We start from the raw sequence: 14,207 nt of genomic DNA, 5'->3' as shown, positions 1-14,207 counted from the left end.
AACTTGAAAAAATGAAGGATTTATTGATTTACATATAGATTTATTATAGGACACATTGCAATTAATAAGATTTTTTAGGGCGGCATCAGTGGAGTCAATTGGAGGGGGGAGACATGTGTCCCTCCAGGCTTTAAAAAATTCCCTTTCTTAGATAATTTCGAAGACCATACTGACTTTCCATGACGATAAATAAAAGTTCAAATAGGGATAAAACCCTTTTAATAGACAGTGTTTCACAAACAGTGATAGAAATTCACAAAAAATACCAGATATTTCGGTCACTGCATATGTGACCGAAATATCTGGTATTTTTTGTGAATTTCTATCACTGTTTGTGAAATACTGTCTATTAAAATGACTTTATCCCTATTTGAACTTTTATTTAAAACCCTCTCTTCAGGGTATTTTTTATATTGAAAAATAAATTTTTCAGTATTTTCTTTGAAGAAATTGAAAAAGACTGACAAATTTGCCCCACTAGACTTTGACAATTGCATTTTGACCCCCAATCCCACTTTTACTTTTATTTCCCCAGTCTCCCTTTTTAATTTTATTTCTAAATTTCCATGAATTGACACAACTGGCAGGCGTGGGTGCTCTACTGAAACAAAGCTTTAAAGACTTGCCTATATGGATTTGAATCAACAACTTCAGAGGACATCTTGTCAATCTTATCTCTCTGTTTCCTGCTTTGAGCATCCCTCAGTTGACTCTCAAGAATTTCTATTTTCCTCATTAGGTCTTGAACAGTCGCCATTACTATGTCGAGTAATTTAAATCAACTGTGGACTACAATGGAAAAATATATTTTAAAAATACTTGGGAAAAGAATTGTTGATTGGTAATATGGAAAATGACATGGAATGGATGTTGGAATGTATTTTGGAGAGAAGATTATATTTTTCAACTATTCCCCGGAAGGGGGGGGGTACTTTATCATCAAAGCCATAATTTTGGGACTTTTCAACTAAGCCGAACAAAATTGTTATCTCAAGTCTTTGATCAGACGAAATTGGAAAAAAATAGCGTGGGATGGGAGCTAGTTGCCCTCCAATCTTTTGGTCACTTAAAAAGGGCACAAGAGTTTTTACTTTCAGTTCAAATGAGCCCTTTTTCGATATTCTAGGACCATCAGTTGGATACAATTACCCATGGGAAAAAATAACAAATAAACACATTTATGATCTTTCTCCTGACTAAATATACAAATGCCCCATTTTTGCATATAGGAGCTTGAAACCTCAACACTAGTGTTCCTCTGATATGCTGAATCCATTGGTATGATTTTCATTCAGATTCTTTACACTTTTAGGGCGTGTTTTCCCTTTTTTTCGAAAATCAGGCAAAATTTCTCAGGCGCATAGACTTCTATATGTAACACTAAACGTAATCAATCTTATGTATTTGGAACCAGCATAATAAGCACTAATAAGAACCAGCAATAATACCACTACTTCCACCTAATTCCATTACCGGCAATAGATTTGGCGCGTATCAATTCAGCCAATCCTCCAAATTTTCATGTGAACCAGACTGCTGATCAATTGGGTTAATGGTTATTTCAGGTCGTCACTGACCCATTTTTAATAGTGTAAACAGAACGAAAAGTTTAACGTTTCTGCCAAGTGAGCTGGACCGAATCAAAAAACACAATTCAAAGGTGGAACTATTGATATATCTGTTGATATCACAGTTTCGTCTTTTAGAATTTTTGGTTAGTATTGAGCCATGTCACTCCTTACCTACAGTTCGTTCCACAAACTGTTTGATTATAAAAACCAAAAACTTTTGATTCAGTAGCTGCAGAATATCTATTTGTTCTTCTGAAAAAGAATAAGTCTGAACAAGAATACAAAACAAGAATATTTTTTCAAAGTGATGGGTCTTTCACAAAGTTTTAAAGAAATAAAAAAAATTATGTCTAAGGGGATTAGCAAAAATAAAGATGGAGGGATCTATTTGATAGAACTCGACATTTGATGATAATTTGTATGCACAATAGCATATATACACAAATATCTTTACTTTGTTGCTTTGATGTTTGTGCTTTGCCACTTTGGATTTTGCTTAAGTGCGAGTTTTTCTTTTTATTTGTTTTTTGGTTTCTGCATAGCATCTGTTGTATTTTCTTAGGTAGCCTACTTTGCTTAGACAAGTTTTTTTTTTAAGGCTAAAGGATCTGAAGCCAAAATAGACATTACAATTTTTTATTCTTTAGATGGGCTGTTCACAGCTGATACTGAAAAAATAAAATTGGTTTGTGACACATTTTTGTAGAGCTGATTTACTGTTGAAGCCTCTTAGAGCCAGAGGAGACTTCATTTTAACATAGGGCATACTTGACTTTGATTTTTTTTTTTTCAAAAGATTGTTTCATTTGATAGAATTCCATTTTCCATTCATTTTTCTTTTGGTATTAATTAAAAAAAAAAAATTCCGAAAAAGAAGTTTTTCAAAGAAAAGTAAAGGCCATTTTAACCTTAATATCAGCAGATACAAATACCTGTTAAAATTCAGACTCAAAACGACCAGACATTACTATTAAAGAATAAATGGAACCCAAAACAAACAGAAATTAAATAAACAATCATAGCAAAAAAACATACAACTAGCAATATTATAAAGGAATAAATAGATCTCAAAGCAAGAAATGCTTAAATTGAATATGCAAATCAAGCTTGAAACGAAAAAAAATCACTTCAAACAAGTGTTTGGGTATCGCCTCCATCTCTCACTGTAAAAGTCGAAAACCTACTATGTCATTGGCGCTTTACTGAAAACAAATTTTGTTAAAGATATTTTCTTTTGTACTTGATATTGAAAATAAACATTAAAACTACAGTAAAGTTTTGAACTGATGAGATTTCAGCAATTAATATCATTGTACATCAAATATTCAGTTTAAATTTACTAGTTCTTTAAAAAATTGTTCAAGACAAATATAGTTTAACAACAAACAAGAGTTTGGATACTGCCCCCTCCCCTAACTGTAAGAACCTAAAACCTACTGCGTCACTGTCGTTTCATTGAAAATGATTTATATTACAAATGTTTTATTTTCCAGTTCTTACAGCATTGAAAAATAAAATAAAATTACAGTGAAATATAGTCTTGAACTGATGGATATTTCAACAGTTAATATCATTATATATCAAATATTCAACTTGATATTGTTAATAGACCTACTTTCAAACCCTGTTCAAGACACATATAGTTTTCAGTAAAGCGCAAAAGATGCAGTAGGTTTTAGAGTTTTACAGTGAGAAAAGGAGGTAATACCCAAACACTTGTTTGTAGTGATTTTTGTTTGTTTCAAGCTTGATTTGCATATTCAATTTAAGTTTCACTCGTTTTAAGATTTATTTATTCATTTACATTAATATCAATTGTATATTTATCAATCAATCAATCAATTTATTCAACCAATATTTACGACGAAAACACTTTAACATAGAATCCCATGTAAGGCTCTTTGTCCAGGAAAAAAACAGGGGAAAACAGAAATGACACAAATACTAAAAAAAAAGAAAAGCATTTTCAAAATAATGCATTTCAACCTTTTAAAGACTCAACACGCAAACACACACACACACACAAAATAAAACAAAGAAAAAAAAATAATATTTAAAAGATCCTTACAAAAAGCGATTTTAAGAGACCCCCCCCCCCCAAAAAAAAAAAAGAAGATGTAGGACAATCCAATGAATTAAACCAAATTCCAAATATATATTTGAAACCAAACCACAAAAAATGTTAAACAAACTCAATACCCCTCACATCAAACATTAATAACCCAGGCTAGGGTCACCCGTCCCCTTCCCCACCCCCCCAAAAAAAATAATAAAATTTAAAAAAAATATACAATCTCTTTTGACTCTTAAAAATTTAACAAAAACTTTCGGTTTCCATTCAAATGAGCCCTCTCTGAAGTTTTTACAAGCATCCGTTCCATAAAAACCATTTATGCCACCAGTGCATAAGTTGCAATGACTGTCCCCGAGCCGTGGGGGTTGTATCGACCCTGGAATTTTAGTTATATGATCTTTGAACTATTTTTTTTTTAAAAATGGCTATCTTATTCTTATTGGATGGGTTTGAGGGAAAAATGCATGGAGGGGGGGCTAGTTGCCCTGCAACCTCTTTTGACTCTTAAAAAGTGAACTAAAACTTTCAGTTTCCAATCAAATGAGCCCTCTTTGAAGTTTATACGAGCATCCCTTCCATAAGAACCATATATGCCCCCCAGGCATAACTTGGAACGCCTATCCCAAGCCTGGAAGGATTATGTTGACCCCGGAGTTTTCATTTCTTTGAACCATTTTGAAATGGATGGCTCTCCCAATGCTATTATTGGATGGGTTTGAGGAAAATAGTGTGTGGAGTGGGAGAGGGGGGCAGGCTAGTTAACCTCTGATCTCTTTTGACTCTTAAAAAGTGAACAAGAACTTTCAGTTTCCAATGAAATGGGCCCTCTCCAAAGTTTATACAAACATCCCTTCCATAAAACCCGTATATGCCCCCAGAGCATTACTTAGAACGCCTGCCACCGGGCCCTGGGGGGTTGCGTCGACACAGGAGTTTTTCTTATCTGACATTTGAACCATTTTTAACAAAATGGCTATCTCAAAATTTTCATTGAATGGGTTTAAAAAAAAAAGGCCTGGGGGGCTAGTTGCCCTCGGATCTCTTTTTACTCTTAAAAAGTGAACTCGATCTTTCAATTTCCAATCAAATGAGCCCTCTATGAAGTTTATACGAACATTCCTTCCATAAGAACCATATGTGCCCTGAGGGCATAAATAACAACGCCTGCCCCCAGGACCTGGGGGTTGTGTCAACACCTGATTTTTTGTTATCTGACTTTTGAACTATTTTTAACAAAATGGCTATCTCAAAATTGTTATCAGATGCACTTGGGGAAAAAGGGGCATGGGGGGGGGCTAGTTGCCCTCCAATCTGTTTTGACTCTCAAAACTGAAGTAGGCTAGAACTTTCAATTTCCGATCAGATGAACCCTCTCTGAAGTCTTTACATGCATCCCTTCCATAAGAACCATATATTCCCACAAGGCATAACTTACAACGCCTGCCCTCAGGCCCTGGGGGTTGTGTTGATCCCAGAGTTTTTGTTATATGATTTTTGAACCATTTTGAAAAAAATGGCTCTCTCAAGGTTCTCATCAAATGGGTTTGAGGAAAAAAGGGCGTGGAGAGGGGGGCTAGTTGTCCTCCAATCTCTTTTGACTCTTAAAAAGTGAACAAGAACTTTCAATTTCGAATCAAATGAACCCTCTCTGAAGTTTCTACGAGCATCCCTTGCATAAATACGATATATGCCCCCAGAGCATTACTTACAACACCTGCCCCCAAGCCATGGGGGTTGCGTCTACAAAGGAGTTTTTCTTATCTGACCTTTGAGCTATTTTTAACAAAATCGCTATCTCAAAATTTTCATCGGATCGGTTTGGAAACAAAAGCATGGGGGGGGGCTAGTTGCCCTCGGATCTCTTTTGACTCTTAAAAAGTGAACTCGAACTTTCAATTTCCAACCAAATGAGCCATCTCTGAAGTTTTTACAAGCATACCTTTCATATGAACCATATACGCCCCCAGCACAACACTGACAATGCCTACCCCCAGGCCCTGGGGGGTTGTGTCAACACCAGTTTTTTGTTATCTATTTTTTTTTAAAATGGCTATCTCAAATTTATAGCAGATGGGTTTGGGAAAAAAGGGCGTGGGGGGAGGCTAGTTACCCTTTGATCTCTTGACTCTTAAAAAGTGAACTAGAACTTTCAATTTCCAATCAAATGAGATGGGTTTGGGGAAAAAGGGCGCATGGGGACCAATTAAGCTTTGGTCTCTTTTGACTCTTTAAAAATTGAACTAGAACTTTCAATTTCCAAATCAAATGAGCCCCCTCTGAAGTTTATACAAGCATCCCTTTCAGAAGAACCATGCATGCCACCAAGGCATAACTTAGAATGCCTGCCCCATGGCCCTGGGGGGTTGTATCAACACCAAAGATTTTTGTATCTGACCTTTGAACTATTTTTAACAAAATGGCTATCTTAGAATTTCATCGGATGGGTTTGGAAAAAAAGTCATAGGGGGGGGGGGGGACTAGTATCCCTCGGATCTCTTTTGACTCTGAAAAGTGAAGTCAAACTTTCAGTTTCCAATCCAATGTGCACTATCTGAAGTTTATACGAGCATCCCTTTCATAAGAACCGTATATGCCTCCAGGGCATAACTTAAAATGCATTCCACCATGCCCTGTTGGGTTGTTTTGACACCTGAGTTTTTGTTATCTGACTTTGAAACTATTTTTAACAAAATGACTATCTCAAAATTTTTATCAAATACATTTGATGAAATGGTGCATGGTTTTTTACTCACAAAAACTGAACTAGAACTTTCAATTTCCAATCAAATGAGCCCTCTCAGCATTTTGTACAAGCATCTCTTCCATAAGAAGTATATATTCCCCCAGGGCATAACTTCCAACGCCTGCCCTTGGGCCCTGGGGGGTTGTGTCAACCCCGGAGTTTTGTTATGATCTTTGAACTATTTAAAAAGAATGGCTATCAAGAAAGTCTTATCTGATGGGTTTGAGGAAAAAGGTAATAGAGGGTCTAGTTGCCCTCCGACCTCTTTGACTCTTAAAAATGGCACTAAAACTTTCAACTTCCAATCAAATGAGCCATCCCTAAAGATTATACGAGCATCCCTTCCATATGAACCATATATGCCCCCAGGGCGTAATGTTCAACACCTGCCCCCCAGTCCTGCAGGTTCGAGTCGACACCGGAATTTTTGTTATATGATCTTTAAAACATTTTTAACAAAATTGCTATAACATTTTTTTTTTTCAGATGCATTTGTGGAAAAAAGAGCATGGGGAGGGGGCCTGGTTACCCTCCAATCTCTTATGACTCTTAAAAAGTAAACTAGAACTTTGAATTTCCAATGAAATGAGCCCTCTCTGAAGTTTATACAAGCATCCCTACCATAACAACCATATATGCTCCCAGGGCATAACTTACAACGCCTGGCTCCGGGCCCTGTGGGCTTGTGTCGACACCGGATTTTTGTTATATGACCTTTGAACTATTTTTAACAAAATGACTATCTCAAAACTTTTATTGGATGTATTTGAGAAAAGAAAGGAAAGAAAGGCGTGGGAGAGGGGGGGGGGGGTAGTTGCCCTCCGATTACTTGTGACTCTTAAAAAGGGAACTATAACTCTCAATTTCCAATCAAATGAGCCCCCTTTGAAGTTTATGCAACGACCCATTCCATATGAAGTACCTCTGGGAAAAATAAAATAAAAATAATAAAACATTGGAGCTGTATGGGCTTTACTATAGGCAACACTATAGCATTGCCTCTGATAGCATCTGTTGTGTTTTCCTTTTATATGTTCTGTTTAGGCTAGTTTAATTTATAAAGGGTGTGAAGCCAATATACTTAGACTTTTATTGTATTTTTTGATTTGGTTGTTTCTTGATGGGCTGTTCAATGCTGATACTAAGCAAAGTGAGATTAAACTATGAGATGTTCTATTACATCTGATTTAATACTGAAGCCTCTAAGAGAAATTGAGGGACAGAGTAGCATCAGAGGAGATGTTTATCAAAAAGCAATCCTAATTTTGTCCTCAATGGTACCAGAGTCCAACAATGAGAGTTCCTGAAGTATCTTCATATTATACATAGACAGACATTTATCTGAACAAGTCAACTAGAGGTTTGTGTCAACATTTATTTGTCAACTGAAGGTTTTTTTCAATATTTATCTGTCAACTGGAGGTTTGTTAACTGCATCAGTCTAAAAGTCAATATTCTCTGCATATGGGAGAGCTGTCAAATATAATTTGGTCATATCATGAATTCACTATTTCCAAACTTCTGAATGATGTTGCCTTTCCTGTAATTTGCTAATATAAAATACTATTTGCCTCACTGAGCACAAAAAAAAACATAAAGCACATATTACAAGCTGGTCAATTTTTTGTAGACTTCTCCTAGAGTTTTCTAACACACAGTTCACATCTACAAGTTACAGTTAATAAAAATAATTGGGCATTATTTACAATATCCAAAAACCTGATAATTTGAAAAATTCCCATTGGATTTAACATTTAATGATGACAAATTAAAATATATAGATTTTGATTATTTGTTTAGACATTACCTAGTCATTAGGAACAATTCTAGGAATCAAAAGAGCAATTTGAGAAAATTGTTCTTCATAATACTAATTTGCCTACCTTGTAACTACTTACTGATCAGCCTAAACAAACTTGAGATCTAGAGTCCCTGTTTTTACTTAGTATCTATTTTACAGCTAAACTTTTTTTTGTAGACATTACTTTTTTTGGTTAAACTTACAATTTAACATGTTGGAAACCTTTCTCTTTGTGATGTTTTTATGCATTGAACTTGTTTCTTTTTCTGTATGATTTCAACCACCATTCCTCAGTGCAATATGTGCGTCAGATAAGAGTTGAAATGTCTCTTCCCAATATACATAAAATGTCACCTTACTTTTATTTTCCTCTACAGAGACTATCTACTTTAACATCCCTTCAATGTTAATACCCACATCATTGATAATGATCCACGAGTCTTTCTCTTACCACACTGCAATTACATATTTCAATTCTTTTAATTAACTAAGGATTGTGGTTATGTGACAATTTGTGTATTCTCAACTTTTGATAAGCATGATTCATTTGGTCATTTATTGAAACAATGCTTCATATTATACACATCCATTAAAAACTGCTCTTGTCCTTTATATTTTAGAAAAAAACTAATACTTAATAAATAAGCTCCTGTTATGTACTTTGCAATCTCCTTTCTCAATGCAGTTTGCCCAGCATACTTTTTACCACTATGGCAACCTGCTGCATCTGCCACTTGATATCCCACCACAGGTTGTATTCAATTAAAGTGCACTACACAAATGGAAAGGTCCCAGCTGAAGCTCCCCACTAGGTGGAAAGACAGAGCCAAGGAAATCATTGCCCAAGTCCACATCCTTGTGGAAGAAGTTGAAACCATGGCAAGTGAAAGGTCAACATTGAGGTGCCTGGTCTCATTGTTCTCTAAGCTGTCCTGATAGGACCAATAAATCAAGCAAAGGTGCTGCATAGCATACAAAGAAAACTGTAGAGTAATATAGAAATAAAAATAGACCCAGCAAAGAAATGTAAAAAGTCATAAATTGTTAAAGTGCAAAATGGTAGAAGCAGCAAGCCACCTTGAATGGTTACTGATTGGCCAACAAGAATCACACCAGCAACATGTTGCCAAATTGGAGTCAATTAATTGAAATTACCAAAGAAATAATAGCAATGTAGATAACAACAAGGCAATGTAATTAAATAACCTAGATGGTTTTAGCACATAAAATTGTTAAATTACATGATTTTTTATACTCAGGGTATAAAAAAAATTGAATCTATTAACAAAGGCAACTACTACTACTACTACTACTACTAACAACTCACTGCAACACCAAAACACCTGAGGCCAACACAACTACACATGTTCCTTCTGCATCCCTCTTTACAACCTACCAGGGATTTCCCCAATTCACTTAAATCTTTCACCATTGCTCATCCAGTTGCTTTACCTCCAGGTATGAAAAAAACTTTCTCCCCTTCATTACTTATAAAATAAACCACTAGGTTTCCCTTCTTTTTTATGGCACTGGTGATACCAAAGTTTTATGTTTGTTTGATTCTTTTGTTCCATCCCCCTTTTTATATGTTCTATTTTAAACATTTTTAACATATATTCTATTTTGCTCTTTTTTTGGTTTTTACTTTTTAACTTTCTGATATTTTGCCTCTTAATATTTTTGACTAATGAATGGTTTCAACATTCTGATATTGTTGTTCTGCCTGCTTTTTAGTTGTTGTGCTTTTTTTATGACTCCAAAATAAAAATTCAGCCCTTCAGGGTTTGTGATAGAATTTTTTTGAAATAAATATCTGATCTTATCCTAGCAGCCCAACAACAGGCAGCCTGCTTTCTGGTTAGACCTAGACGGATGGCAAAAACAACATACTTTAGCAATTTGTCATCCTTCATCATTAGAATGTGCCCTAGCCATGTCAACCTTTCTCTCATTATAGCCCTAGAAAGCAGGATTGAACTACACTTTTTGTAGAGCCTATGTTTTGAATTATAATCAGTCAGCAGGGTACCCAGAACAATCTGTAGGCAATTTCTCTATTAAACATATAACAAATCTTCATCCGCATTTTGGTGTGCCCATCCTTCAGAACCATATTTGACCACTGTCATTACTGTAGCTTCCAATATTCTAATCTTGATTTATAGACTTATCTTCCTATTTTTGCAATTCTTTTTCAATTATGAGAAAACACCTTGAGTCTTGGCTATTCTACTTTTAAAACCTTCACTGCTCCCAATGTCTTTACTAATCATATTACCAAGCTAAGTGAAGATGTCCACCTGATCAATCTTTTCATTACCCAACATCCCCCTTTCATCTTCACTTATTCCTACCCTTAGCAACTTAGTCTTCTTAACAATAATTTTTAAACCTATTCTAGCACCCTGAACTTGCAAAACCTCTAAAAAATCATTCATTTTGCTCACACTTAACAGATGATGAAGATTGATGAAGGATGAAAATTTCTTTTGGCCAACTGTCTAGGACTAAACAGAAAGCAAGCTGTCCATGGTTGGGTTGGGAGGATTTCAAAAAGAAAGATTTAAGGGATACCACCAGATGGCTAATTTGACAGTGTATATATATATACAAATCTTTAAATTAGCCAACCTGCCAACCAGTATTTTAAGCCTAGGAGTCTAGCTGGACATAAGGAAACATAGGCCTATTAAGAAAACAATTCTTACTCCATAATATGCAGCATAATCCTAGTTAACACATTTTGCAGGGGGAGAGCCTTTATCGTCACTTCTTTCCTTGTTTTTCCAGTTTTTCTAAGAAATTCATGAATTTCTTAGGACCTATATATTCATACCATATATACCCCCACCCCTCTAATATGCAAATATATACCTAGAATTACATCCTCAATCTAAATATAACATCTGTTTGCATCACAAATGACCTTTATTCCCATATTAGCCATGTGGTGGATGTTCAAGATTTAAAACTATGAATAGACATGGATGGAGGAGGAGTGTACAAGGTAAAATTCTGCTTTAGCTACTTTTGGCTATCTTGGAAAGGGGTTAGGTTGGGAAAATGAAACTATCAGGGATGGGTCTACAGGCTATAGTATGTCCTGGGGAAGTGGCCTATTTTCAAATACCTACCTCTACTCCTTCTCTCTTCAGAGGGTCCTGAAAATTGCCAACATGACAGGTTGACCTATTAAAATTTTAACAAAACAACATTTTACCTTAATTTTCAGTTATGTTTCTTTTTCTCTGGCTTTAGTTCTGAAAACGCAATTCCTGTTCTTTGAGTAGAATTTTAAGCCATATCAATGTATTTTTTTTTAATTTACAAAATGCATTTGAATATGTTTAAAACCTTATAAATTGGGATTGAGGAAAATTGTGAAGCTGAAAACAATTTTGTTGTAGGCCTATGGCATTTAAGCAGAAGATCTATTTTGCAAGGTTTTACTTTTATAACATACAAATTTAAAGATCATCAAAGGTCAGGACCCTCTAAAGGGAGAAGGAGTAGAGATAGGGGTAAATATATACCAAATCATATTATTGACTTACACACAAAGTGAATATACCACTTGATGCCTTTTTTTTATGCTGATTACAAATATAATAATCATTTCTATCGGAAATGAATTTCAGCCCCCCCCCCCTCTATATATGCCAATTCAGGATATATATTTCTACATTAGGGGGGGGGGGGTTTTGTTGCTGATGTAAATGGGAAGTAAGTTTAAACTTTACCCCCCCCCCTTATGTAGAAATATATACCCTGAATCGGCATATAGGGGGAGGGGGGCTGAAATTCATTTCCAATAGAAATGATTATTAATTTTGTAATTGGCATAAAAAAGGCATCGAGTGGTATATTCACTTTATGTGTAAGTCAATAATATGATTTGGTAGATATTTACCAAGATAGGTACTTAAACATACCAGTAAATATATACCAAATCATATTATTGAGTTAGGAATAAAGTGAATATACCATTCAATGCCTTTTTTCATGCTGATTACAAATATAACAACCTCTTCTATTGGAAATGAATTTTAGCCCTCCCCCCTATAAATGTCAATTTAGGATATATATTTGCACATATGGGGGTGGGGGTTAGGTTAGGGGGGGGGCTGAAAATCATTTCCAATAGAAATGATTATTATATTTGTAATCAGCATGAAAAAAGGCACTGAGTGGTATATTCACTTTATGTGTAAGTCAATAATATGATTTGGTAGATATTTACCAAGATAGGTGCTTAAACATACCAGTAAATATATACCAAATCATATTATTGAGTTAGGAATAAAGTGAATATACCATTCAATGCCTTTTTTTATGCTGATTACAAATATAACACCCTTTTCTATTAGAAATTAATTTTCGCCCCCCCCCCCCCTATAAATTTACATTACAGAAATATTATAGTACCAATGGAGGTGGGAGGTAGGTTTGGGGGCAGGGCTAAAAATCATTTCCAACAGAAAGGATTATTATGTTTGTAATCAGCATAAAATAAGGCATCAAATAGTGTGTTCACTTTATTCCCAACTCAATAATATGATTTGGTATATATTTACCAAAATACCTTCCTAGAAAATACCTTAGCCTGTTGACCCATCCCTGAAAGTTTCATTTTCCTAACCTAAACCTTTACGTGATAGCCAAAAGTAGCTAAAGTAGAATTATACCATGTACGAGGCTGTGTTGGCCTCAGACAGCTTTGAGTTGATAGTATTATATCTATAGTAGGCAAGAGTAGGCCTAGGCTATTTATAGTAGGGTACAAGTATCAATAGGCCTAGTATCTATATCTTACTCATATTAATGAGGTCAAATGTAGGACGTTGAAGCTTGACATGTAATCTGAATAAATATAGGCATAGTTGTCTACCCTTTATTTATGATCCAATAATTGTTGAAATTGACTAATTTTAATTAATTTCTTCTTTTAGAGAAGTACAGCCATAGTGCCAAACTCCTACAGAAATCGAACTTGTTAGTATACCATAAGAACTCTTAGCAAAATTATGGACAGGTTTTCTAAGCCGAAATTGATTTTACACAATAAATTAATAAGTATTAAAACTGAGCTTGACAGTTCTAAATCTAGCTTACACAAATTTTTTTTATTCAATCTGGTGCTGTTTCTTCTTGTTGATGAAAGCATTATCTTTCGATTTTGTGTTTTCTAACGTTTTGTATGTTGAATGTTTTATTTTCTTTACAGCACTTGCTGTAAAGAACACACTTCTATTTAACTATTTAATTTACAGCACTTGCATGACGAAATATATGCAAATAAACTCAGGTGAGTTATGCTTAAAAAAATATCACCACTGTGAATAATTTGTTAAATTTAGCGCAATGCTCCTGCTTTCTCAAAAAGCGATAGGGCCTAATTATATTATTTTTTTAATGTCAACTCGTTTGAAAGGTGTTCTGGTAAAAACATCAAATAAACCTTATTCTTTAAAAACTGAAAGTGCTGATGATTTTTTTCAAATTACGAAATTAACCGAAATTTTAAAAGCACCAGTCCCATGTGTTTGCAACAAGGTGAAAGACCTCCTTACTCCAATCCCACAAGAATTCTGACAAAATTTGTGATTACAATTTGTTTTTAAATAGTTGAAAAGTCCCACAACTATACTTCTGAAATCAGTAACACCGTAAGTCATTCAAATTTCCACTGTTAAACTATTTGGAACGATTTTCTTGTTTTTTCAAAAAAGTAATTGCTGACTGATGATTGATCAACAGCTTTAGTAGTATTTACAGTACTAACGTCATAAACAGTCAACAGTATATAAAATTACAGCGGCCTTCACGTCAAGTCAAATTATAAAATTTGATTCAGGTGCTTAAAAGTGATTTTTCAAGACTTGAGGGGAAAAGGCTAGAAACATTTTGTTTTAGACCAAGCAAAATGATTTAACCACCTTAGATTCACATTAAGTAATAATTTGATCCTATTGTTATAAGAATTAATGTTTTGCAGAAACAAGTGCATAAATATGCCTG

The 14,207-nt window shown here is 34.8% G+C and overlaps 1 protein-coding gene across 2 annotated transcripts in view; it reads right to left on the bottom strand.

Moving 5' to 3' along the window:
- The window catches only part of Uba5 (Ubiquitin-like activating enzyme 5), a 47,081-nt gene extending 33,944 nt beyond the window's left edge, over nucleotides 1-13,137 (bottom strand). Inside the window, exons 1-2 of one of the 2 annotated variants that reach the window (XM_089095669.1) lie at nucleotides 13,078-13,137; nucleotides 627-789 (exon numbers count right to left, since the gene is read on the bottom strand). In XM_089095669.1, the coding sequence (XP_088951795.1) occupies nucleotides 627-757 (131 nt within the window). In that variant the 5' untranslated portion in view covers nucleotides 758-789; nucleotides 13,078-13,137. Of the gene's footprint in view, nucleotides 1-626; nucleotides 790-13,002 lie in introns of both variants that reach the window. The other variant, XM_089095671.1, reaches the window with a different exon arrangement.
- Between the last annotated feature and the right edge of the window lie 1,070 nt (nucleotides 13,138-14,207).

The sequence above is a fragment of the Artemia sp. Qi Xiang Cuo genome, chromosome 10, assembly GCF_049724085.1.
Source record: "Artemia sp. Qi Xiang Cuo chromosome 10, ASM4972408v1, whole genome shotgun sequence".
In the NCBI taxonomy this organism is placed as follows: Eukaryota; Metazoa; Arthropoda; class Branchiopoda; order Anostraca; family Artemiidae; genus Artemia; species Artemia sp. Qi Xiang Cuo.
Note: the sequence above shows the minus strand (reverse complement) of the source record. Positions and strands in the feature narration are given on the sequence as shown.